This window comes from Carcharhinus amblyrhynchos, chromosome 23, assembly GCF_965287045.1.
Source record: "Carcharhinus amblyrhynchos chromosome 23, sCarAmb.v2.hapA, whole genome shotgun sequence".
Classification (NCBI taxonomy): domain Eukaryota; kingdom Metazoa; phylum Chordata; class Chondrichthyes; order Carcharhiniformes; family Carcharhinidae; genus Carcharhinus; species Carcharhinus amblyrhynchos.
This window is the reverse complement of record NC_137346.1, coordinates 17,432,532-17,459,918: the sequence shown is the minus strand read 5'-3', so window position 1 is coordinate 17,459,918 and position 27,387 is coordinate 17,432,532. Positions and strand designations below refer to the sequence as shown.

General features: G+C 39.6%; 1 protein-coding gene across 3 annotated transcripts in view; it reads right to left on the bottom strand.

The window, feature by feature from the left end:
* Positions 1 to 223: 223 nt before the first annotated feature.
* The window catches only part of taok1a (TAO kinase 1a), a 160,372-nt gene continuing 133,208 nt past the window's right edge, over positions 224 to 27,387 (bottom strand). For all 3 annotated transcript variants that reach the window (XM_080210891.1, XM_080210892.1, XM_080210894.1), the window contains exons 15-20: positions 24,660 to 24,788; positions 22,073 to 22,276; positions 19,082 to 19,321; positions 15,355 to 15,567; positions 11,684 to 11,866; positions 224 to 7,464 (exon numbers count right to left, since the gene is read on the bottom strand). In XM_080210891.1, coding sequence (XP_080067017.1) covers positions 7,003 to 7,464; positions 11,684 to 11,866; positions 15,355 to 15,567; positions 19,082 to 19,321; positions 22,073 to 22,276; positions 24,660 to 24,788 — 1,431 coding nt within the window. In that variant the 3' untranslated portion in view covers positions 224 to 7,002. The remainder of the gene's footprint in view (positions 7,465 to 11,683; positions 11,867 to 15,354; positions 15,568 to 19,081; positions 19,322 to 22,072; positions 22,277 to 24,659; positions 24,789 to 27,387) is intronic.

Below are 27,387 nucleotides of genomic sequence, written 5' to 3'. Positions count from 1 at the left end.
GCTTTCTTCACTAATTGGGATGATAGAAAGCTGTTTAACCTTTCTAAAAAAAGTTCCCAATTGTACTCAATGGATTCAACCAAAGTGATTTCAACATGGCTATATTTATATCGAACTATATACCCTTATCAAATTACGTAGATTTCTATTTAGGTTTAAAAAAAATCACAATAACATGGCAGCCATCTGAAATAACAGATAAATGAGCAAAAAATACACAAGCTGTACTAAAATTACTTTATTACAGTTGATTTTAACATCTCCTTTGTAACAATACAAAGGATAATTACAAACAAAATATTACATATGACCCTATTCTCTTTCTCTGACACTTGGTAACAGCTTAACTTCACAATCTATACAATTAATACAGGTTATATGAGCTAATGTATGTTGAACCAGAAGTTACCAGAATACTGACATTTTTACTGTACAATTTTAAAAGAAATACCAGTAAGTGAAGGACCTTATTGGTAACCAGCTATGAACAACTGGAATAACATATGGCTAAAAAAATGATTAAAGTAGATTTGGTTGTTAAAATTTAAAATTCAGATTTTTCTACCATATATGTGCAAATAAAATTCAGAATTATGCTGAGAACATAAAAACTCCAAAACAGAATAGAAATGTAAAGATAAGAGTTGAAGAAGCTCAAACATGCTGTCCGATTTGTTAAAACCAGCCAGTTGCTCTAGGTTAGATTAGGTTATACATTCATGATGTGTTGTCTTCACCCCATGGGACTAGTGTTAAAACATTTTTAATGTTTATGTTAGAAATCTCAAGTTTTTGTCACAATTCCTGCAAGCTATTTAAAATGTACAATATTAACATTTCTCACAGTCCCTCATTCATTACTAATGCACATTAAACTATCTTTTTTGTTGCATACTAAAACAAAAGGGATTCTGATAGTAGCATAGTTAGTAATGAACATCTGTATTTCAGTACAAATACTCTTTTCAAGTACTGTGTGGGTTTAGTGGTTTTCTTTAACCCTTTACACCATATAAATATCTTACTGCAAAGAAATTGTTAATAAAATTATGCATTTACAAGATGTCAAGTCATTAGGCCATCTTTCATTATATGCACTCTATAATATATTTTTAAAAACTGGAACTGCGTTAATTTATTCAGAATCCCCAGTAAGAGCTGTGATTTTTCTTGTTCAGAGCCAGCGACAACTATAGCAAGAGAAAAGGGATTTTGTATAACTAAGGACATTAGATTAGCTTACCAAACAGCATGTAGTCATTCCCTACCTCAACGGTGGGTAAAGCTCAGTACTACACGTTAACAGATTACTATTATACCATAATAACCTACTGTTGAATATTCCACAGATTTTAGTACGAGATTGATCTTGGTGAGCTCCCTTTTCTCCTGTCCTGACTGCTGGGCAGCAGTATTGGCCAATTAGGGCATTCCAAAGTTTAAGCAACAGCTTACTTGGAGCAGTTTGGAAAACTGTATCATAGCCCCATGTGAAATAACAAATTCTATGTGACATTTGGTGTTGGGCAACAATTACAACTAGATCTTTTTTTCACCTCCCAAACCTATTTCATTTATGACTGTTCATTGTCACATTGCTACCTTTGAGTGCAGATAAATGATCTATAGCCATATTGTCAAATACATTAGCCACTGATGGCTAACTGGGAATCTGTTGTGACTAATTTCATTTTTGATTAGCGAATAAAGAGTAGACACATTGAGCATATGATCTTAACATTCACTTGCACTGTGTATACATATGTTTTTTTTTAACCTTTACCATATCTGCAAACCTGCACTGTGTAGGTATACGCAAGATGCTATCCACTAAAATCAGAACATTTTGATAAAATGGTTTCACTGCAACCATGCCAGTACCTTGATTTCAACTAGACAGCACCATCTAATGATTCACAACCTTGACGCAATCTTGTTCAACAGCCAAATAAGCACCTCATGTTTCCACCCAACCTGTGAGAAAACTAACAAAGCTAATCTCCAGCACTGCAGTAAAAAGAAATTGCAAATAACCTAGATTGTGAAGTCACTGTGTAAATTGTATGTAATATTACAAATGCCACCCCTCACACCAGCATCCTTAGTTGGCAACTATGTAATCTCTTCAAAAAGTGTAATTCTCAAAGTCAGTTACAAAAAGCAACACTGTTGGCACGTTTTTGATAGCAGTTGCTTCTTAAAACAAATGACATACATAGTAATTTGACAACATTGTAAAATGCTTTCTTTGCATTCGATGACTTCATTGGATTCTACACTAGTTATCATCCTGTATTCACACCAAAAATGTGCATCTTGTTGTTGCTATTTTGGAGGATTTCTACTCGAGTAGCATCTTCTAGTTCAGTGCAGCTTTTTTTTTAACTAGATGCCATCATATAAACTGATGGAGGAGAGTTAATCAAGAGCTCAGCCTTTATTACCTGTCCCCCATGTAGCAGCTACCTGAACAGCAGGTAGCAATTGAAGAATGGGAAAATTTCAGTTTGAACTTAAAATTGCACATCAGCAGTCAAACTCTGCCTTTTGATTTACAAAAAAACTAATTAAAAGTGGAAAACAAAGCAAGCCAATTAGTATTATCACCAGGCAAATAGAAATCCAATGGGACTATGGGTTATACTCAGACTAATTTCTATGGGTACATTGAAATACTCTCTTTGCATATCAATATTACATGTTATACTCAAATGATTAGCTACAACGCACACCCTCCTACAAGTTTAGGTTCCAAAGCAAAGTTAGGGAGCACCTTGCATTGTTACTCATTTCACCAAAAACTATGATTGGCAGTACATTTCTTCCATGCAGAAATTTTTTTTTAAATAAAGACTTTTTGAAAAATTAAATTCTTGGCACCTTCGTTTACTTCCAAATACTTTAACTGTCACCTTATTTCTGTGGATAAAAAGCTTACACAGCCTTAGTATTAAATATGATGGTAATCACAGTCATAAAACATACCTTGAACCAATGTCTTGTGGCAGAGTTGTGCATTCAGGCCATTGGTACAAGTGTTGATGTGCCTACTTCAAAACTGGGCAGTCAGGAAGAGATGCTGAATGAAGGCAAGATTAGAATGTATGCGAGTGTCAGAAGGGATTGAAGAGGATGCTTTTCTCATTAAATTGGTATACAGAACTATTTTAATGTAAACATAACCTAAATACCCAGAATTTCTTGATATAATAAATTCAATGGAACTAACTTGAATTATAATTAGACCAAACAATGAGCATTGCAATTACAAAGAGTGTAAAGTAGAACACCACAGATTCCGGTGACTACTTTTATTGCCCGCTTGAGTGGGCGATTGCCTAATGGGCAAAGTTAGCATTTATATCTAGTCAGAGTCAGCATTGTATAAATATGATCCCGCCACCAAGACCTATATGGCATTCTGTTTATACAGTGGAAGTGTTGATAATGCCAACAATTAGACAGTCTAAATTGTTGAGTAGTTAAATTTTGAGTATGAATATTCAATTATACAGACCCAGGGTAAGAAAGAGAATCAGTGACAGAGTGTGATGAGCATCATTGCTGACATTCACTCTTTCAGGAGTTAAAATATCACAACTGGGTCACTTTTACAAGAACATTCATGGAGCTGGAAACATTTTCACTTTCACCAGTGCTATTATAATTATTTTCTGTTAATAATTGCTCACTCTAAGTTAAAACTTTCATCCCATATCTTGCACAGAGGTAACATGGCTGGAACTGGGACCTTCATCCTTGTTGATCTCAGTCTGCTAAGAAAAAACTCATGGCATTGCTAGCATGATTGCAAGAGTGTGTTGAATTTTAACGTGCTGTATAATGCACTGGCAGGTTGTCAGTTAACCCTCTCCAAGGTGAATTTTTGACTCCCACTATATAATCAGGGAGTGTTAGTTGGGAACTAGGTATTTCTAGCTTAGAACCAGAGGGCACAAACTATCCTTTAAAAGACTATCCTTTAAAACAGAGATGAGGAGAAATTTCTTCAGCCAGAGAATGGTGAATCTATGGGACTCTTTGCCGCAGAAGGCTGTGGAAGCCAGGTCATCTCTGTGCCTTTAAGATAGAGATAGATAGGTTCTTGATTAATAAGGGGATCAGGAGTTATGGAAAAAAGGCAGGGGAATGGGGACGAGAAAAATATCAGCCACGGCAGAGCATACTCGATGAGCTGAGTGGCCTAATAGTGCTCCTATGTCTTATGGGGAGGAAAAAGACAACAAAATAGAAATCAAATCATTCTGACACGCTAGAGGCTGGTCACAGAGCTGCACTGATAGAGGCATTGAGCAAATCATGTACCCAACTTTGTACAACAAGAGTTGTAACAAGACCAAAAGTTAACATTGACAAATCTATAAACAAAAAGCCATAAATAGATCAATTTTTAAAATTATGGGACACTGCATTTACTAATAATGGAAACAGCTAATAAAATACTTTTGTAACAAATTCTGAACACAAACTATATTTAAAATGTAATTTACTGTGATAGAAGTTTTAAATCGTGGCTAGACTTTCACTTTAAATCCAATTTGCACAAAATAAACGTTTCAGCTTTTAAAAAAAATCACTAACTAAGCCTGTGACAGAGTAGCAACTTCTGTTTTTGATCCACTGTTACCTAAATGGTTATTGCATGTCTTGTTTCAGAATGTACTCAATCACAGAAGGGAGATTCCTCAAATTCACTAATGTCCTCAATGGAATATGCACACGCAAGTGTCAGCTAATGTAACAAAGATATTTGAACCAGCAAGGTTTTCACACAAATTGCTTGCTCTCAAATATCAAAGTAGACAATGCCTATGTGCTATTATCTAAGCAGTGTTAACTACAAGTCTGAAGTTTAGAAATTAAAATTTCCACCAACAAATATTACTCAAGCATCCTGCACAAATGATCGCTCCACCATCTCTCAAATGCGAAGTTGAAAAATGTTCCGTTCTCAGCACTTGGTTCTCCCCTTATTCCTTAAATAAAATAATTATAATTTAGAATTACTTAGTGCAGGCAACAAATTACTGGGCACGAAAATCTAGTATTAAAACTACAAACAATAGGAGAAAGAAACCAATCACAGGGGGTGGGGAGTAGCGGGGAAATTCAAACCATGCCAGAGTAACAGTAAAGTTCAACATGTGAATACACTTAACTTGCCTTTCTTTCTACCCATATTGATGGTTTTGGCAAAGAAATGACAATTAAATTTATGCGATAGGTTGCACAATGCAGCATGAAATAACAAGTTAGGCTATTGGCAAGATTTAATGTCATCTCAGCATAAGTTTATACCAACAGTAGTTCTTGTATGGAATGCAGTATATACCAGGAATTTTCAACTGCCCAGTCAGTCAGCATTGGAGGATGGGAAGCAAGCATAGCTTTCAGATGTATTTTCTTGTCCGTATAACACATTTAAGACTTGTTACATTATACTACAGTGTAGTAATAGTGATACATAGAAAGCTAAAAAGTCATAGGCATGCTCACTGGTGCTAATAATGGCACTAAGTTCTTTCTTTAGTTGACAGAACCTAAATTCAGTATAAAAAGTCAGGAACTAGGCCAGCAGCTCAGCAATTCCAATTTACTACATATTTACAGATACATACATTCTTCAATTTAAAAAAACTTTTCTGATGTAACCTGAATTTTAGGGAAGCGTTTTACTTACTGCAGTGTTCTTTCTAAAGGGACAATAATGTTCACAGTATAGTGGCAATAGATTATTGTACAACTCATAGGCCACGCACAATGTAAAGTCTTTATTGAAACGTGCCATAGGTCAACACATTGTACAACAGTCTATTACAAAAACACTCTAATTTTTACTTATTAAAAAATAAAATTATACTATCTGTATAATTTAAAAATAGTGTTCTGTATCGAAACTGTTTTAAGAACAATATATGTGGATTCCAGTAATGGTAATGTGTTACTTCTCATATGTAGAGTTTAAAACTGTTTCTCTATGGTAGCTTGTAAACACCTTAGATTTGGAGCATGTTCTTTATGGTGCAGTATCACCATTTTGGAGCCACAGAGCATGCTCAGCGAGTGGTGGGAAAGAGTATGCTGCACATAATGAATAAATCTGAAAATAACGGAGTGGGGAAAGTCAAAACAATTAGCAAAAGGCAGTTTTTCTTTAATCTATTATTTGGTGAATTAATTATGGCATCGTTATGCATTAGTTAAAATTAATATTCCTCCTATTAACTAGTTCCATACTCTAGGCATGTTAGTGGCTAAATAATTCACAGATAATGCAGCAAAGGGTTAATGCCAGATGAATAACTGACCAGTAAACAAATGCAGATTTGTGGCTGTACATAAATACCAAATGCTTGTACCAGACTTTAATTCGGTCCCACTTTCAAAACAGCCCAACTTCCAGTCTGTTCACTATATACTCTTTCTGCACAAGGAATAGAATCTAAACTTTTTTTCATACAATACCTATTTCAGCAGATAAATGCCTCAGGCAAACAAATATAAGGTTGGTTAGCAGCTGGTGAGATTACTGGTTCAGCCCTTGAAAAAGTACAATGGTGTGATGGCCAGGCTAATGAAACTAATGGCAGCCAAATGTATTTTTTTTAAAAAGAAGAAAATTTCCAGTATCACAACTTGGAAAGTATACTGCTAAATAAGGACTAGAAAAGGGACGTCATGGTGTCACAATGCCACCAGCTGGAGAAAACAAGGCTCAGCAAGATTTTTCTTTTGGCCTTCCTTCACATTTTTCCTCAAGGGCTGATCAAACAGATAATGCATGATGTATTGACAAATGAAAAAAATTCTGTATTAACATAAAAGACCTGTTTTTCCTGAAAGGCTGGACAAACATGCCTGCATTCTGAAACCCAACCGCAGTACCAATAGAAGGCTTTCAAAATGATGCATAATGAGCGGTTTTTGCAGAACATGGAGGCAAGACAGCAGTAACACAACTGTTCCCCCAACCTATTAAAATTATGTATAAGACATGTGTGAACCATTTGAAATTTGTGATGTGACACTTGTGCTCCTGCTCATGCCTTGCTCAGATCTGCCTCCGGAAGCTGTCCGCCTGAGAGCTTGGGGACTGTTGCGGACCCCCATACTACCTCCTCTGGGTACAGCAACAACAGGGCCAACAGGATGTCCCCAAGGCTGGGATCCACCTGACATAGGGTGACCCCAGGCTGGAGGGTGGCCACCCATGGGGTGACCCCAGTGATGCCCTGCTCCTCCAGAAGGATGATGAGACCAGCTGGTAGCTCCAGGATAACTATGGCTGAAAGCCTCTGGAGACAGATTAGAAAGGACCATGTTGCTAAAGCCAAGTCTCATGCTTTCAGAGTCAAAAGCCTCTATTTCTCTGGCTTGACGTTCCAGTAAGCTTCGTATTCTCTCAGTGCGTTCATTCTGTAGTGCCAGCATCTCCTCTTCAATCTGAAAACGGAAAATACAAATGGTAGATTTGAAACTGGAACCAATTTGACTTAATTGATCCAAACTCCCTGAGTTGAAATTGATAGGAAATCTGCTGCATAACTGATGTTCTATTTACACCCAAGTGATAAAACATTTGTAAGATTAATTTTACAAATATTGCCTGTAACAATTATTTGAAGATTACACTTTATATTTTAACAAACACGCAGCAAAGGAAAATACTCTGCACCTGCTTATACAATTGGCATAATTTATACCTTCCAAGTCATCGTGAACTGTTCAGCTGATTCTGAATAGTTAGTTTCCTGAATCACAGATAGGAAGCAATGCTAGTGTAGTACCAGTATCATCCGTTTGGTGATGGAAGCAGGAAACACAGTAATACTGCCACCAGAAAATATTTAGAAGGACAGTATCATAAAGCTTCAAATGCCTTATTGCTAGTAAGTTTTTTCTACTGACTACAGTGACAGGGACAGCAGAGTCTTTTGAGTCAGAAAACTAAATGGAAGTAATGGCATGCACTCTTAACTAGTTGGTAATTTGTGATGACACCTTTACTAGGACAACTGTTCCATTAGGAATTTCTAATCCAACCATATACTCAGAGCACTGAAATATCATCACAAAATCCTTACGGTGCAGAAAGAGGCCATTCAGCTCATTGAGCCGGCACCAACAACAATCCCACCCAGACCCTATCCCCTAACCCCACGTATTTACCCTGCTAATATCCCTAACACCAAAGGGCAATTTGGCATAGCCAATCAATATAACCCACAGATCTTTGGAAGCCAAGCATGCAAGCTGTTTATGAATGTGTATTGATGTTGATATAGTTTTCAGTTATCCTTCTTTAAAACTAAATCAGAGTAAAAATGGCTGAAGTTAAACATTTTGGTAATCCTCAGGGCTGATTTTGAAATATATCCAGAATAATAAAAGAAAACCTGCCTCTCGTGTCAAGTAAACGTATTTTCAATCTATTGGAATTAAGTTTCAGTTTTGTCTCAATTTCTTTTCATGCATGTGGATAAGTAATGTGAAGCTATGAGGGGACTTGTCAAGTGCTAACATTGTCCGTATTCAAGATGGTAAAAAGTCTGACAACACCAGGTTTAAGTCCAACTGATTTAATTGATCGTAAACTCACTAGCTTGAGGTTACCCCCTTCGTCAGGTGAAGGGAGAGTTCTGGCCTCAGACAAAGCGTATAAAGCACAGACAGTTTACAGATTACTGATTAGAATGCGAATCTTTACACCTAACCTGCTGTTCAAGTCTTAAAGTGGCTAACAATGCGAGTGGAAGGAGCACCGATCACAGGTTAAAGAGATGTGTATCGTCTCCAGACAGTAAAGTGAGGTTTTGCAAACCCAGGCAAGTCACGGGGGGTTACAGATAGTGCGACATGAACCCAAGATCCCTGTTGAGACCGTCCTCACGTGTGCGGAACTTGGCTATCAGTCTCTGCTCAGCGGCTCTGCGCTGTCGTGTGTCGTGAAGGCCGCCTTGGAGAATGCTTACCCGAAGGTCAGAGGCTGAATGCCTGTGACCACTGAAGTGTTTGCCAACAGGAAAGGAACAGTCTTGCCTGGTGATTGTCGAGCGATGTTCATTCATCCGTTGTCGTAGCGTCTGCATGGTCTCCCCAACGTACCATGCTTCGGGACATCCTTTCTTGCAACGTATCAGGTAGACAATGTTGGCCGAGTTGCAAGTTTATTTACCATGTACCTGGCGGATGGTATTCTTACGTGTGATGATGGTATCCATGTCGATGATCCGGCATGTCTTGCAGAGGTTGCTGTGGCAGGGTTGTGTGGTATTGTGGTCACTGTTCTCCTGAAGGCTGGGTTGTTTGCTGCGAACAATGGTCTGTTTGAGGTCGCGTGGTTGTCTGAAGGCAAGAGGTGATGGCCCTGGCGAGATGTTCGTCTTCACCAATGATATGCTGAAGACTCCGGAGAAGATGTCGTAGCTTCTCCGCTCTGGGGAAGTACTGGATGACGAAGGGTACTCTGTCCACTGTGTCCTGTATTTGTCTTCTGAGGAGATCGGTGCGGTTTTTCACTGTGGCGCATCGGAACTGTCGATCTGAGTCGAGCGCCATATCCTGTTCTTATGAGGGCATCTTTCAGCATCTGGAGTGTCTGTCATGATCCTCCTCATCTGAGCAAATCCTGTGTATACGGAGGGCTTGTCCATAGGGGATGGCTTCTTTAACATGTTTAGGGTGGAAGCTGGAGAAGTGGATCATTGCAAGATTGTCTGTGGGCTTGCGGTACAGTGAGGTGCTGAGGTGACCGTCCTTAATGGAGATGCGTGTGTCCAAGAATACAACTGATTCTGGGGAACAGTCCAAGATCCGCACACATGAGGAGGTCTCAACAGGGAACTTGGGTTCATGTCGCACTATCTGTAACCCCCCCGTGACTTGCCTGGGTTTGCAAAACCTCACTTACTGTACTGTCTGGAGACAGTACACATCTCTTTAACCTGTGATCAGTGCTCCTTCCACTCACACTGTTAGCCACTTTAAGACTTGAACAGCAGGTTAGGTGTAAAGATTCGCATTCTAATCAGTAATCTGTAAACTGTCTGTGCTTTATATGCTCTGTCTGAGGCCAGAACTCTCCATTCACCTGACGAAGGGGGTAACCTCGAAAGCTAGCGAGCTTACTATCAAATAAGTCGGTTGGACTTAAACCTGGTGTTGTCAGACTTTTTACTGTGTTTACCCCAGTCCGACGCCGGCATATCCACATCATGATGTATTCAAAATGGACAGAGTCATGGGCGCTTCTTGGGCTCTAGCTATTCACAACCCATATCAATGATTTGAATATGGGGATTAAAGGTAATAATTCCAAGTTCGGAGCTGATGAAAAACTAGGTGCAAGTGAGTGTTCTGAGAAGGATGCAAAGATGCTTCAAGGGGATTTGGGGAGGATGAGTGGGCAAAAATTTAACAGACAGAAAATAATGGAGAAATAGGGTCATCCACTTTAACATAAACAGAAAGGCAGAGTATTTCTTAAATGGAGGGGGGCTGGGAAGAGCTGAACTTCCAAGGGACTTGGATGCCCTTGCTCAAGTCACTGAAAGCTAAAGTGCTGGCCTTTATTGCAAGAGGATTTGAGTATAGGAGTAAAGATGTCTTACTGCAATTATATAAAGCCTTGGCGAGACCTCACCTGGAGTAGTGTGCACAGTTTTGGTCTCCTTACCCAAAGAAAGATATACTTGCCATACACAGGTTCACCAGACTGGTGCCTAGGGTGGAGGGATTGTCCTAAGAGGAATGATTAAATAGACTGGCGCTGGAAACCTCAGACCTTGTCTGCAGCTGGGATTCTTCCATGCCGCTGCAGTGAATGGAGTTTTGGCTGGGCTCCATTTTTTCCCATTCTCGCAGGCAGCAGGATGGGAATGGATGAAATCAGAGAATCCCACTCTGGGTCTTTATACTCTAAAGTTCAAATGAATGAGAAGGTGATCTCCTTCAAATCTTACAGGACTTGACAGAAGAGATGCAGGAAGGATACTTTTTTTTTTGATAGGGATGCTTAGAACTTGAGAACACTGCCGCAGAATAAAGGCAAATCATTTAGGACGGAGAGGAATAGGAATTTCTTCACTCTTTGGAATTCTGTCACTGAGGACTGTAGGGATTCAGTCATTGAGTAGCTCAATAGATTTCTACACATTAAAAATATCAAGGGATTGGGGGTGGCTCAATGGTTAGCACTGCTATCTCACATTTCCAGGGACCACAGTTCGTTTCCAGCCTTGGGTGACTATCTGTTGAGTTTGCACAACGTGTGGGTTAGATCAGCCATGGTAAATGTTTGGGATTACAGGGATGGGGTAGGGGAAAGAGGGCCAGGGTAAGGAATTCTGTCACAGAGTCAGTGCAGGATTGAATGGCCTCTTATGCACTGTAGGGATTCTATGATATAGTGCAAGAAAATAATGTATAAGTAGATGATCAGCCATGATCACTTTGAATGATGCAGCAGGCTTAAAAGGGCTGAAGGGCATCATCCTGGTGCCATTTATGTTCTAATGCAGCACAAAAACTGAAACTTCATCACTGATGCAACAGTAGAGGTCCCTGGATTCAACCTGCCTCAAAGACTTTAAAACATTTAATTATTTTTGAAGCTTTGGGGAGGAGTATTTTAGTATGCATGGACACAATGTGTCAGCTGTACCTTTTGCTCTAGCAGGGCCCTGCGTAACGAGACTCTCTGCTCCAATTCCTTGCGTTCACGCTCATGCTGCGCCTCCGTTTGCATTTTTATTTTGCTCTGGTATGCATTAAGTAGCTCCAGTTCCTGCTGCAATTGCATTTTTAGAACCTGGCATTCAGCTTCCTGAGCTTCATCTAGACGCAACTGTAAAATGTGAAAAAAGAAAATCAAGAATTAATATTTGGAAGAAAGACAAATGAACTGCTCAGATAAGCTTAAAGTAGTTTTGTAATGTTTAAATTCAAAAGATATATATCCTTAAGTGACCAACTTCTCTATTACTGTTCAGCTTTGGATTATCGATGAGAAATGAAGTTAAAACCAGATAAGACTCTCGCACTGCACCATCCTGCAGGTTTGAGAGTTTTCTGTGTAATTACAAAATATTGGCTCAGATTTTGATGTACAGAAAGGCTATCAGTGCTTGCCCTTATTCCCAGATAAATCTGACAGCACCTTCTGCTGCCTGCATATGTTCAATAAAACACAGAAATCCAACAGTTGCTGTCAGAGATACCCTGGCTCTTGATGATAAGATTCAGCACTGAAATCACTGCACGTTGTGAGCATTGGGTACCTACACATTACTCCTGCCCAAAAATGGCTGAATAGTTAGGGCTACTATATTTGGAATTAATGAGTTCTCAATGATGTGGTTCTGAAAATACTTTACAAATGCTGAAGATTCTATCTCTCCCCCCCCCCACCCCAAATCTCACCTGCAATTCCTAACCTTTATTTCGCATCCCGTTCATGATTTAAACACAGTAAGACTCACAACACTAGGTTAAAGTCCAACAGGTTTATTTGGTAGCAAAAGCCACTAGCTTTTGGAGCGCTGCTCCTTCATCAGGTGAGTGGAATTTCAGTTCACAAACAGGGCATATAAAGACACAAACTCAATTTACAGAATAATGGTTGGAATGAGAGTCTTTATAGGTAATCAAGTCTTAAAGGTACAGTCAATGTGAGTGGAGAAAGGGTTAAGCACAGGTTAAAAGAGATGTGTATTGTCTCCAGCCAGGTCAGTGAGTGAGATTTTGGAAGCCCAGGCAAGTCATGGGGGTTACAGATAGTGTGACATGAACCCAAGGTTCTGATTGAGGGTGTTGTCCTCAGGTCTGCTGAACTTGGCTATCAGTCTCTGCTCAGCGATTCTATGCTGTCGTGTGTCGTAAGGCCACCTTGGAGAACACTTCCTCAAAGATCAGAGGCCGAATGCCTGTGACCGCTGAAGTGTTCCCCAACAGGAAGAGAACACTCTTGCCCAGCGGTTGCTGAGTGGTGTTCATTCATCCATTGTCGTAGCGTTTGCGTAGTCTTCCCAATGTACCACGCCAATGCTGTCTACCTCATATGCTGCAGGAAAGGATGTCCCGAGGCATGGTATACTGGGGAGACCACGCAGACACTGCTCGACAATCACCAGGCAAGGGTTTTCTCTTCCTTTTGGGGAACACGAGTGATCACGGGCATTTAGCCTCTGATCTTCAGGGAAGAGTTCTCCAAGGCGACCTTCGCGACGTACGACAGCTCAGAATCGCTGAGCGGAGATTGATAGCCAAGTTCCGCACACGAGGACAGCCTTAACCGGGATCTTGAGTTCATGTCACACTATCTGCAACCCCCACGAACTTGCCTGGGCTTGCAAAATCTCACTAACTGTCCTGGTTGGAGACAATATACATTTCTTTAACCTGCACTTAACGCTCCCTCCACTCATATTGTCTGTACCTTTAAGACCTGATTACCTGCAAAGACTCGCATTCCAACCATTATTTTGTAAATTGAGTTTGTGTCTTTATATGCCCTGTTTAAGAACTGAAATCCCACTCACCTGATGAAGGAGCAGCGCTCCGAAAGCTAGTGGCTTTTGCTACCAAATAAACCTGTTGGACTTTAACCGGGTGTTGTGAGAATTCTTACTGTGTTTGTCCCAGTTCAATGCCAGCATCTCCACATCATGACTACCACGATTTAAACACCATTTTAATTTTTTTTTAACTCCCTGGTTTAGACCCTTTATAGCTTATGAGAAACCTTCAATCTCACTAGCTGAAGAGTTTTGCTATCGCTTGCCCTGTTCAAAGATAGCACAGATCCCCTTGAGGATGCTGCATGCAAACAGATGGTGAGTGACTGGAATCTCTGTTGACAAGCCTGCAAAAGCTCTATGGACAACTGCACATGAAGTGAATGGGAAAAGCCCTTGAGGGGAAAATCTGGGCCAGCACCTGCAGCACACTTCAGTGACTTAAAAACATGCTGTGTGGTTGATCCAAATTACTTCATTTCCATTCTCAATTTCTGCTGCATTAGAAACAATTTTTTTTTTAAAACAGATTTAAACTGATACAAACTCCACAAACCAATATCCAATGGTTTGATTAATATATGAAGACTGCTGCAGGCATTTCTCAGATTCAGAGATTTTGGGTAAACACAACCCACATTAAAATGCGTTTTAAAGTGTTTGTGCAAATCAGAAACAATTACAAAGTTCTATCACAAATTACGCAAGTATACAGACTGCAAACTCAGTCAAATAGCACAACTGAGATCAACTACTAAGAATGCAGAATTTTCACATATAATCCCTTTACCAGCAAGAATTATTTTATATTCACAGGTTACTGTTGAAGACACTGTGCAATACTACTGCCATCTACTGGCTATGAGAAATACTAACAAAATCCACAAAGATCAATGAGCTGGTAAAATGTAAACGAAAATGTCCACAAATCGTATTGCCATTCTAAACTGAAAGCCAAAAAAAAAGCAGCATAATAACTAAACTTGTCATATCTTTTTAGCTGCAAGAAAGTCCACTCCCAGAAGTTAAATGTCCTGTAATGTTTTCAGCCAATTAGGTACCAGCTTTATAGCAAGAAAAGCATTAAATCACAAGCAGATATTCCTAAAACCCATTTATGAATGCTTTGACAAAAAGTTCCCATTTAATATCAGGAAAGAGATGGGTTTACCTTTGATGTTGAGTAGCTAATAACAGAACATAACTTGTGGCAGCAAATGATGCGAGGAACCTAAAGTGATAGGATCAGCTCCATACAACTTACAGCATGCATTTCTGCTACATTATAAGCTCACGTATATAGTTACTGTTGCTATCAAGGTTACTTGAAATATATTTTAAAAGTTGGCAATTTACTGTTAGTTTAATTTTCTTAATCTTCAGCCATCCTATCCTGGATTTCAGTTCTGACTGCCCTTTACCATCTTTGGGTAGGAAATTTAATAAGAAGTTTGGTTTCACCATTGCAACTTGTGGATTACCACGTGGCATAACTAAGAAAAAGTAGGAAGGAACTTGCATAGATATAGAAAGAACATTTCATGTCTTCAGGACAACCCACAGCACTTTTACAACAAAAAACTTACAGCTTTGTATACGAACATAGCCAATTATGCACAAGATTTCACAAACACCAATAAAGCAAGTGACCATTTAATTTTATTTTGGTGATATTGGTTAGGAATGGATATTGCTCAGGACACTGATGAATTTCCCTGTTCTTCTTTGAACTTAATGCCATGGAATCTTCTGTACCCAAAACCAAAGGAGCTGTTCACTCGAATGAAACTAGATCATTAAAATTCAAATGTAAACTTACTGCCTGTGTTGACAGCATTTCGTTAATGCTGTGATCGTACTGTTCAGCAAGTATGGCCAGTTTTCGAGTCTGTTCATCCTTCAGTCGTTTCAACACTGCTTTATGTTCACTCTTAGGGGTAGTTTCCAACAGGTGATTGCGAAGAGCTTTGTACTGTCGCGTCTGAATCTTGCAAGTGTCCTGGAATTGTTTCTTGATTTGCAACTCTTTTGACTAGAAAAATACATAAAACTTGTTTTAAGTGATTTACTCCAGTGATCAACACTAAGTTGCCACAGAACAGAATTACAAACTCTCAAGACTGAACCGCAACAGTTTTTGCAGTTCAAAAGCAATCTGAGTTTTAAATATTTTTATTTATAATACTTAAATAAAATACTTTTATATATGTAGTTTTATTTTTAAATAATAATTTTAAAATGAACTAGCCCCTACAATTAAAATACAAAAATGTTTAATTCAAATGATCAGTTGTCCTTCTTACACACAAAGATTTTTTAATGATGTGTTATGTTTGGAACAAATTTATAATGATTGTCAAAATTAGGGAAGACTGTCAATAAAAAATATTTCCCCATTACAAGTTTCGAAAATAACAAAGATACTCAAAGACAAGGAAAGGAATCTGTGCATGAAGCCGGAGGAAGTGGGTGAGGTATTAAATGAGTACCTTGCCTCAGTATTCACCAAAGAGAAGGACTTGGTGGATGATGAGTCTAGAAAACAGTGTGTAAATAGTTTGAGTCACGTTGAGATCAAAAAAGTGGTGGTATTGAGGTTCTTGAGAAACACTGAGGTCGACAAATCCCCAGGGCCTGATGAGATATCCCCAGAATGCTGAGAGGGGCAAGAGAGGAAATTGCTGGGGCCTTGAGAGAAATCTTTGTATCATCTCTGGCTATAGGGCAGGTACACAGTAAAAAGTCTGACAACACCAGGTTTTAGTCTAACCGATTTATTTGATAATAGACTCACAAGCTTTCGGGGTTAGCCCCTTCGTCAGGTGAATGGAGAGTTCTGGCCTCAGACAGAGCATATAAAGCACAGACAGTTTACAGATTACTGATTAGAATGCGAATCCTTACACCTAACCTGCTGTTCAAGACCTGAAGTGGCTGACAATGTGAGTGGAAGGAGCACTGATCACAGGTTACAGAGATGTGTATTGTCTCCAGACAGCACAGTAAGTGAGGTTTTGCAAACCCAGGCAAGTCACGGGGGTTACAGATAGTGCGACAGTACAGATAGTACAGATAGGGGAGGTCCCAGAGGACTGAAGAATAGCCAATGTTGTTCTTGTGTTTAAGAAGGTAGCAAGAATAATCAGATAATTACAGGCCAGTGAACCTTACGTCAATGTTAAGAAAATTATTGGAGAGGATTCTTTGGGGCAGGATTACTCTCACTTGGAAAATAAGAGGACGTATTTGTGAGAGCAACATGATTTTGTTAAGGGTAGGTTTTGTCTCACTAATTTGATCAAGTTTTTTGAGAGAGTGACAAAGATAATTGACGAAGATAGGGCAGTGGATGTTGTCCACATGGACTTCAGTAAGCCCTTTGACAAGGTCCCTCATGGTAGACTGGTGAAAATGAAGAAATCGCATGGGATCAGAGGTGAGCTGGCAAGATGGCAGAACTGGCTCAGTCATAGAAGGCAGAGGATAGCGGTGGAAGGGTGTATATTTGAACGGAGGGCTGTGACAAGTGGCATTCCCAGGGATCAGTACTGAGACCTTTGCTGTTTGGAATATACATAAATAAATGATTTGGAGGAAAACGTAACTGGTTTGATTAGTAAGTTTCTGGACGGCACAAAGTTTGGTGGATTTGCTGATAGCGATGAGGATCAGAGGATACAACAAGACACAGACTGGTTGGAGACTTGGGTGGAATGATGGCAGATGGAGTTTAATCAGGACAAATGTAAGGTAATGCATTTTGGAAGGTCTAATACAGATAGGAAATATCCAGTAAATGGCAGAACCCTTATGAATATTGATAAGCAGAGGGATCTGCAGGTACAGGTACACAGATCACTGAAAGTGGCAACGCAGGCAGAGAAGGTAATCAAGGTGGCATACAGTATGCTTGCCTTCATCGGCCAGGGCACTGAGTTTAAAAAAAACTGGCAAGTCGTGTAGCAGCTTTACAGAACCTTACTTAGGCCACACTTCGAATTCTGGTCGCCACACTACCAGAAAGATGTGGAAGCTTTGGAGAGGGTACAGAAAAGTTTTACCAGGATGTTGCCTGGTATGGAGGGCATTAGCTATGAAGAGAGGCTGCAAAAATTTGGTTTGTTCTCACTGGAACAACGGAGGTTGAGGGGCAACCTGATAGAAGTCTACAAGATTATGAGGGGCATGGACAGACCAGATAGTCAGAAGCTTTTTCCCAAGATGGAAGAATCAATTACTCGGGAGCATAGATTTAAGGTGCGAGGGGCAAGGTTTAAAAGAGATGTACGAGACAAGTTTTTTTTTGCACAGATGGTGGTGGATGCCAAGAACTCACTGCCGGGGGAATGAATGGAAGCAGATACAACAGTGACTTAAGGGCCGTCTTGACAAATACATGAATAGGATGGGAATAGGGGGATACGGTCCCCGGAAGGGTAGAGGGCTTTAGTTAAGTCGGGTAGCATGGTCGGTGCAGGCTTGGAACACCAAAGGGCCTGAACCTGTGCTGTAATTTTCTCTGTCCTAGACATTTCTCTGTCCTACACTGACAACTACATTTGTTCTTTTCTTTCATCAAAAACCTGGCTGATATCAGCAACAGCATTATCAGAGAGTGACCTATTGAAAATGCTATTAATTAGCAACTTTTCTTTAACTGCTAGGCATCAAATTTAAGACAGTGATTTTTCCAGGTTTGGATCCTTCCTGAGGAGTATTTAGAGGAGTGTGTTTGCAATGGCGCCATTAAGGTAACCAAAAGTTGGGGAATATTTAACATAAAGAGTTATATGGGGTATATTTATAAAAGTGTTTCTATCAAGTTAATGCCATGTGAGAAACAACAGAAGCTTATAATAAATTAAAAAGTAAATTTATAATTTAACTTGTGCTGATGCAATCATTTGATAATTAAACCTCTTACAGTGTCAGTGCGTCAAACAAGAGAAAGCAGCAGATAGTGCCACTCACATGAGCATGACAAGTTGGTTATTGCAACCCTATGTCTGAAAATCAGGAAGTTGATAACCCAAGAATTACAGAAATACTATGCATACCTTCCTAAACAAAGCAAACAGTGACAAAAATAACATGCAAAACAAGTAACAAAGTTGGAAAGTAAATGACGCTTAGATAATTATAGGTAAGCCAATGACAAGGGTTAAAATCAATTGAATTCTCAGTTACATAGCCTTCCACAAAATGCATGTTAGTTGGCTGAAGTCTGCAAAAGGTAGAGTCTGGGCAGTGTTGCACCATAAACATAAGATAAATGTTTATCCCCATCATCCCACAACACAAAGCGTTTAGCTTTTGCTGTGCCTTCAAAGAGTTTAAGAACGAAGGAAGAAAAATGTTAACTGCCCCAGTTTTCCACACCACATGCAGCAGCTCAAGAGCAATAATTGCAGCGACCCAAGTGTAGGTCACCCTCTTTGATGCATGAAAGGGTAGTGGTAGGGGGTGCACTTTTGACTCGAGGTAAAATAATTATTTTTAAAAAGATAAAGACTATTTTAATCTTTTCACTTCACAACCATCTGTACCTTCAGACTCTTGGGTTGCTGTCGGACCTCCATTCCATGTTTTCGTCGCAGCTCTCGTTCTCGCCGTTTGTTGTACTCTAGTTGGTTGGTGAGTTCAGTTTGGTGCTGCAGCCTAATTAACTCACTACGCATTCTCTGAATAGTATTGAGGTGGCGGAATTCCAACTCCTGCATGGACTCATGATGACGCAGCAACATTGCATGCTCCAGATCCTTTTGTGTTTGCTTCTTGTTCAGCTCCTAAGACAAAAAGAATACCTTATCTTGAAACATGAGAGGCCTCATATAAATAATCCTGTGTGCAATTTTGAGAGACTTAAAATATGAAATCCAACATTGTGAATATTTTTCTTTTTACTCTCTTCCTTAAATTCACTCTGCATTGCATCTCTTTAACATCTTTAGATCAATTCCTCAGCTTTGTCATTTAACTGGGTGCTGAGGAAATGCACCAAAATAGCTTCAAAGTGAGCTGTATTGATTTTTGTGAACTTGATTTTTTTTCTTCCATTAGAACAAAGCACAGGAACAGGCCCTTCGGCCCTCCAAGCATGTGTGACACATGGTGCCTTTCTAAACTAAAGACCATTTGCTTCTACACAATCCATATCCCTTTATTCTGTGCCTATTCATGCATCTGTCAAGACGCCTCTGAAACACTGCTTTTGGATCTGGTTCTACCACCCCCTCAGGCAACACATTCTAGGCACTTCCAACTTCTGTGTAAAAGAACTTGCCCCATATCTTTAAATTTTTCCCCTTTTACCTTAAAGGTATGTCCCCTAGTAATTGACATTTCTACCCTGGGAAAAAAGCTCCAGCTATCCATTCTATTCATGCCTCTCAATTTTGGCAACTTCAATCAGGTTGCCCTACTGATGTTCAAATGAAAACAAACCCAAGTTTGTCCACTCTCTCCTCATAGCTAATACTCTCCAAACTAGGCAACATGTTGGTAAACTTCTTCTGTACTGTCTCCAAAGCCTCCACATCCTTCTAGTAATGTGCTGACCAGAACAGTATGCAATATTCCAACTGTGGCCTAACTAAAATTCCATACAGCTGCATATGACTTATACCCCGATTGATGAAGGCAAGCCTGTCATTCACCTTCTTCACCACTGTATCCACTTGTATTGCCACTTTCAGGGAGCGGTGGACCTGTAGGTCTAGATCTCTCTAGATGGAAGAGCCTGGCATCCTTACACCATGCAACCAGCAGGATGAATTCACTTGTGCAAATCACAGCCTAAATTGACAGCCTTCATCTTAGTACCAGTATCATGTTACACTTTTGATTTTACACTTTTGTCTTACATGTCAGCATGTCAAGTATCTACAACACATTTTACCTATAAGAATCTACAAAATTAAATAAGTTCAAAATTATACTTTGTTCATGAGGGGAAAACTATTAGATATTCTTGCCAAACACACCTCAGTTGATAAAATTTGCTTCCAAATGATATCATTTAGGACTGGACAGCCCTAATTGTCTTTCTAGATCCACAATTGTTTGAATCCAGTACACAAGGTGGAGGTGAACATCTCCTTTTCCATGGCTACTGGATATTCAAAGTAAAATTAGTACGGGTTGTCTTACTATAAATTTCAGTTCAAATTCATCCATAAAACTGACCAAAGCAATGCGGGTGTGGCACAGTGGTTAATACTGCTGCCTCTCAGTGCCACGGACTCAGGTTCAATTCCCGGCTTGGGTCACTGCCTGTGTGGAGTTTGCACCTTCTCCGTGTTTCCTTTGGGTACTCCGGTTTTCTCCCACAGTCCGAAGATGTGCGGGTTAGGTGGATTGGCCATGCTAAATTGTCCCTTAGCGTCAGGGGGACTAGCTAGGATAAATGCATGGGGTTATGAGGCCTGGTTGGGACTGTTGTTGGTGCAGACTTGATCAGCTGAATGGCCTCCTTCTGCACTGTAGGGATTCTATGAACTGGTGTTTCTATAAAAGATCAGTACAATAAATGGCACTTGCTTTAGTTAACAATTCTACTGTTTTGTCACAAGACATAAAAGGGCAAATAAGTTCTGTTCTCCAACATCAAAATTCCTCAGAGCAACACACGATTAGGAACCATTTACACCTACTTTAGAAATAAAGACCGAACAAAATTGATGCCTGTGTTCAAAGCACAAAATTCACATTCCATATTAATTAGAAGGGAAGCAAAAAATAATTTGTTTTTCAACTTTAATTGTACAAATAAAACATTCTTAAAATTCCATGTTGATAGGTTGAGATGAAATAAGGTGGCTGGGAGGCCTCTGAAGTATAAACATTGTCTCAGAAGGCTGAACCAGTTGGGCTAGACAGCCTGTTTCTAGCCTGTAAATTCTATAATTATTTAAACTACTAATTAAAATAAAATTGTGAATAACTAGCACAATGAGCTCTGTTAAATCAATGAACAGAATCAATAAGTGTGAAGTGTTGTCACTGTGGCTTTGCATTCAAACACATGAGCAAATCTACACAGACTTCTCACAAACAGAATGAAATGAACAAGCAGTTTATTGGTGGAGTTCTTCCCTGCTCTTTTTCAAAGTGTGCCACTAGGCTTTTCACTCTACCTGGAAAGGCATACGTCATCCAAAGGGCATACCTCCTCCAACAGGCAATTTTTTTCTTGGGACTACACTGAAATGTCCAGCCCAGATTATGTAAGCAAGACCAAGAGGTGGTGCCTGGATCCACAATCTTCCAAAGGCAAGACTGATATTTGTGACCCCAAGGCTTGCTCGGAAGCAGAGTTCACTGCCTTCACCTTTTGACCTCAACTGTACAGGCCTAGTTTTATTTCAGGTTAGTTTTCCATTTTTAAAATTCTCTTCAACAAGTAAACTATTTCTGATACGTAGGGATAGTCAACATATCAAGACTGGACTTGAGTAAATACATTGATTGTACTCAAACACTAATGTTTCACAGTCATACTCGCTGCTCATTTTGAGAACATTAATTTAACAACATACCTCCCGTACTAGATCCTGCTCAAGGTTATGACGTGAAAGCAACATTCGCCGTTTGAAACGTCGACATTCCAGTTCTAGGTACTGACGCTGGCGCCGCAGTAAGTTAGCTTCTTCTTCAGCCTGGAAATGCTGGAAATTTTCCTTCTGCTTTGACAGCCATTCTTGTTTCTCCTTCTTTGGAGTACTCTGATTTTCATTCAGCTCCTGCCAAAGGCAAAAATGTTGCAGGTAATGTGCTACTGCAACCTATTCAAATTATCTATTGTTCTTTACTCTCTCACTTTCAATCTTTTTACACAGCACGTATTAGAAATGAGGAACCAGATTTGCACATTTTGTTGTGAAATCTGCACTCAAACCTTGCATTGAACAAAGTGAATGATCTGTATATTTTCAATGCTAAATAGTACGTCAACACGCAAAATACAATTATGAATTTCTCACTAAGTTAACATCCTGGTCTTGGAAAAAGCCTAAAGGAGGGTAACTAATTTGATAGGCTACCTGGGCTATGAGAAAAGATTGAGGATTTTACACTACAGATATGTCAATTTAAAGTGATCATATTGAGGTACTTAGTATCTTCAATATTTTTTGACGCTCTTTGCATTTAAACTCAAGATGAGAAATTAAAACACAGCATTAAGATTCAGCTTCTTCATGGAGGGATTATATGCAACATTCAAAAGGATAAGGAAAAACAGTATCCTATAAACTTGAAGATGGGAAAATCTTTAGACACTGATGGTTAAAAAACGTCAAGTGGTATAATCAACCTTAAAACTGGCCAAATGGATGAAGTAGGTCATTTACAATTTTACAACTTGAGTGAGGGGAAAAAGGGAGGAATTAATTTAAACACAAATATAGATGCAATTACGGACACTAGAGCTTGCTTGATTGCTTGCTCTGGGAAGTTATAGAGGCTATTCCTACAGACATAAATTAAGTTCCGAAAGCTGAACACAATTTCTTTCACCTCCCATAGCAGTTAGCAGCTGTTGGGGAGTGTGATGTACCTACAATTACACAAGATAAGCACTGATAGACCTAATGGTTTTCTGTTTTTTCGCTTTCAATTTTGATGGAAATTTACATGAGCCATTATGTGTGAAGTAGGCATCTAAGGTTAACTTTTTAAAATTTAATATCCATTTTCTGAAAATCTGAACTGACATAATATTTGTTTACGTGAATTAAATAACAATCTGTGCACCCTGACACACAAAAGAAATATTTCACCTAGAATGCAGTGAATGAAGTTTGACCATAATAAGTGCTCAGTTTACATTTTATTTTTGAAAAACCCCAAAGACCTTTGGCAACACTGAGGACAATGTTTTTGTCTTGTATCCTCTTCTGTGCCTCTTTACAGCTGGAATAGAAGATCAATTCTGCTGTGCTGGGGTAGGCTACTAAAATGAACCTGGTGTCCAACACAAGGAAAATAAATCAAAATAAAGGAAAATAGGGCTGTCAAATATGAAATAAATCCAATATCAAGGTTTTTTTTCCCCTCAATATTAGAAATAACCATTGCACTGAATGTTGGCATTAAAAGAAATGGCAATAGCAATTTTAGTTTTTGGTACAAGTGTATGACAATTTTTAAATAGTGCATTATAGGAAATTTCACATTGATGCTTGTATTGTGAAACAATGATACTCAGTAAACAAACATTTTAGAGCTAAATCATACAATCGACCTGATCCACAGACAAAGTTTACAATATATTTGATAATCTGCACAGAATGGTTGCAGCACAGCAGGAAGCCTTTCAACCCATCATGTCTGTGCTGGATTTCTGAAAAAGCAAGACATCTCATGTCATTTCCCTGTCTTTGCCTCGTAGCCCTCCACATTCTTCCTTAACAGATAATAATTCAATTCCCTCGAATGCCCCGATTGAACCCGCCTCACTCTACTCTCAGGCAGTGCATTCCAGATTACCACTCACTGTGAAAAAGCTTTTCCTCATGTTGCCATTGCTTCATTTGCCAATTACCTTAAAGAATGTCCTCTCACTCTTGTTCCTGCCATCAAAGGGAACAGCTTCTTCCATTTGTGTCCAGGCCCCTTATGATTTCGAATACCTCCACCAAATTTCCTCCCCATGGAAAATCTATCCAAATAACCAAAGTTCCTCACGGCAGGAACCATTTTCATGGATTTTTCTGCACTGTTGCTAATGCCTTCATATCCTTCCTAAAGTGTGATGCCCAGAGCCGAATGCAATACTCTCACTGAGGCCAAACTAGTGGTTTATACAAGTTTAACATAACTTATTTGCTTTTGTTGACCATGTGCCTATTAATAAAGCCAAGGATGCTGTATCTTTCACTAACCATTCTCAATTTGTCCTGCAACCTTCAATGATTTATGCACATACATACCCTGATCCCTTTGCTCCTACACACCCTTTAGAATTAATATCATATCTTATTATTGTATAGTTATTGCTTACTTAAGCCACATGCCAGATTAAGCACCATATGAAGAACTTATTCAGAACACAATGAATACTTTAAGTGACTCTCAAACAATATGCACCTATTAAGGGAACAGAGAATACAGGCATCTTTTCACCTCTTTTAGTTGTTCCTTACGTAGCTTGTATTCTCTCTTTTGGGATTCCAGGAAGCTATTTAACTCCTTCTTCTGCTGTGCTTGTATGTGCTGCTGAAATTTCTTTTCTTCAGTAGAAACTGCTTTGGTCTAACAAAATAGGAGGGAATAAAAACAAGTTTTAGAGATTTAAAAAAAAACAATTCCTTACCAGAGCTATTATTTCGAAAGAAAACTAGGTCTGCCTGGCTTTGCTTCTGGCATGTTCTCTATTCCTCCTCACAGAATCAGATTCCCTGGCTTCATGGTAATGGGAGAATGAGGAATATGCTGGGCTACAGATTATGGTTGAAAATAATTCTGCTGCTAATGGTGACCCAAAGCACCGCATGAATACCCAGTTTAGATTTGCCTGATCTGTTCGAAATCTATCCTGTTTAGCATGATGGTGATACCACACAACAGATAGCATCCTCAGACTGACAGGGCTTTGTCGCCACAAAGACTGTGATGGTCACTCCTACCTACACTGTCACGGACAGTGCAACAGGGAGATTGATGAGAGTGAGATCAAGCAGATTTTCCCTCCTGCTGATAGCCTCACCACCTGCTGCGTGGTCAGTCAGGAAGAAATGCTCTCCAGGAATCAACCAGCCTGGGCACTAGAAGTTTTATCAATTCATTCCAGATGATGGGCATTGGTGCCACCCACCTAGCGTATAGCCTGCACTGTTACCCTTCAGTGCTTCTTCCAGTAAGTCCAACATAGAGGATTACTGGTTCAATAGTGAGGGAGGTAGTAATCAGCAGAGGTTGACCTTGCCCACATTTGAAACATGTGTCAAGTCAACTTTGACGGCACTTAAGGACACTCCTTCCTGACTGTATTACCCTGACGTGCCTGTCTTGTCAATGGAACAGTACATACTCCCAGAGACAGTGAGGTGAGGACATTGGCTTTTAGGTATGATTCAGTGAGGATGACTATTTTTGACTATCTGTGGACAGCTCTCCCAATTTTGGCACAAGTCCCTGGATGTTAATAAGGACAACTTTGCAGGTTGACCAGGCTGAGTGTGCTGCTGTTGTGATTTGCCTAGTTTTGTTCTTTTTTAAACTTTTCTATAGCAGTTTGGTACAATCAAGTGGCTGGTTAGGTCATTTCAGCAGTTAAGAATCAGCCACATTGATGTGGGTCTGGAGGTGCATCTCAGCCAGCCCAGGAAGAGAGTGTAGAAGGACATCAGTAAACCAGATGGGTTTTTACTACAAAACAGTAGTAGTATTGATATCTCATGCACAACAAAATACAGTAATTAAAAACCTATTTATAATGTCACATGACATATGCCAGTGAGGCAAGTTTTAAAGAACTGCATTAATGACAAATACTTTATTTTCCTTCAAAAGCAGATGCTGTATGTGTCATATTACTTACTTCACACAGCTGTGCCTGCAACAAGTTTAGTAAATTTAGAATTGCATGGCAGTTTACTAGTGAAAAACCTGCATTCCATTTGACGTCTTAACATCTTCCGTCTGTTGGATTTGCTTGATGCCATAAATGAGCCTCCCATTAACTCCGCTGTCTCTACCCTCCCCTAGACCAACCCCATTTGATTGAATCATAAAAATTATGCAGATGAAAATCAGTAAATAGCAAAGGGGAAACTAAGAAAAATATTAATGTTTTTTGAACAAAATTACTGATTTAAAAACATGAGGAGTCAAAATGTAAAATAACAATCTTAAGTAGCCAGATGCACAACAGATGCTTTTCTTTGTCACTTTCAGACTTGACTTTTCCAATGCACTTGTGTTTGTTTTTTTTTATTCATTCATGGGATGTGGGCTTCACTGATAAGCCAGTGTTCATTGCCCGTTCTTAATTGTCCTTGAGGAGGTGGTAGTGAGCTGCCTTCTTGAACCTCTGCAATTGATACAGTGCAGGAACACCCACAGTGCCGTTAGGGAAGGAGTTCCAGGATTTTGATCCAGTGACAGCGACGTATTTCCTAATCAGGATGGTGAGTAGCTTAGAGGGGAAACATGCAAGTGGTGATGTTCCCTGTATCTGTTTCTGGATGGTACTGGTCATGGGCTTGGAAGGTGCTGTCTAGTTGCTGAGTTCCTGCAGTGCACTTTATAGATGGTACACACTGCTGCTATGTGCGTTGGTGGTGGAGACTGTGAATGTTAGTGGAAGGGGTGTCAATCAAGCAGCTGCTTTGCTTTGGATGGTGTCAAGCTTCTTGAATATTGTCGAACTTGAACTCATCTAGGCAAGTGGCCAGTATTCCATCAGAGTCCTGACTTGTAGATTACAGGCAGGCTTTAAGGAGTCAGGAGGGGAGCTAATCATTGCAGGATTCCTAGCCTCTGACCAGCTCTGGTAGCCACAATATTTATATGTCTAGTCCAGTTAAGCTTCTGGTCAATGGAAACCCCCAGGATGTTGATCATGGGTATTCAGCATGACCATGGGGAGAAAATTGGATTCTCTTTTGTTGGAGACGGTCATTGCCTCATACTAATGCAACTTGCCACTCATCAGCATAAGCCTAAATGTTGTCCATGTCTTGCTGCATATGGACACACGCTGTTTCAGTTTTTGAGGAGTCATGAATAGTGCTGAACATTATCGACCATCAGCAAACATCCCCACTTCTGAATTATAGTGGAAGGAAGGTCATTGGTGAAGCAGCTGAAGATGGGTGAGCCAAGGATGCTGCCCTGATGAACTCCCATA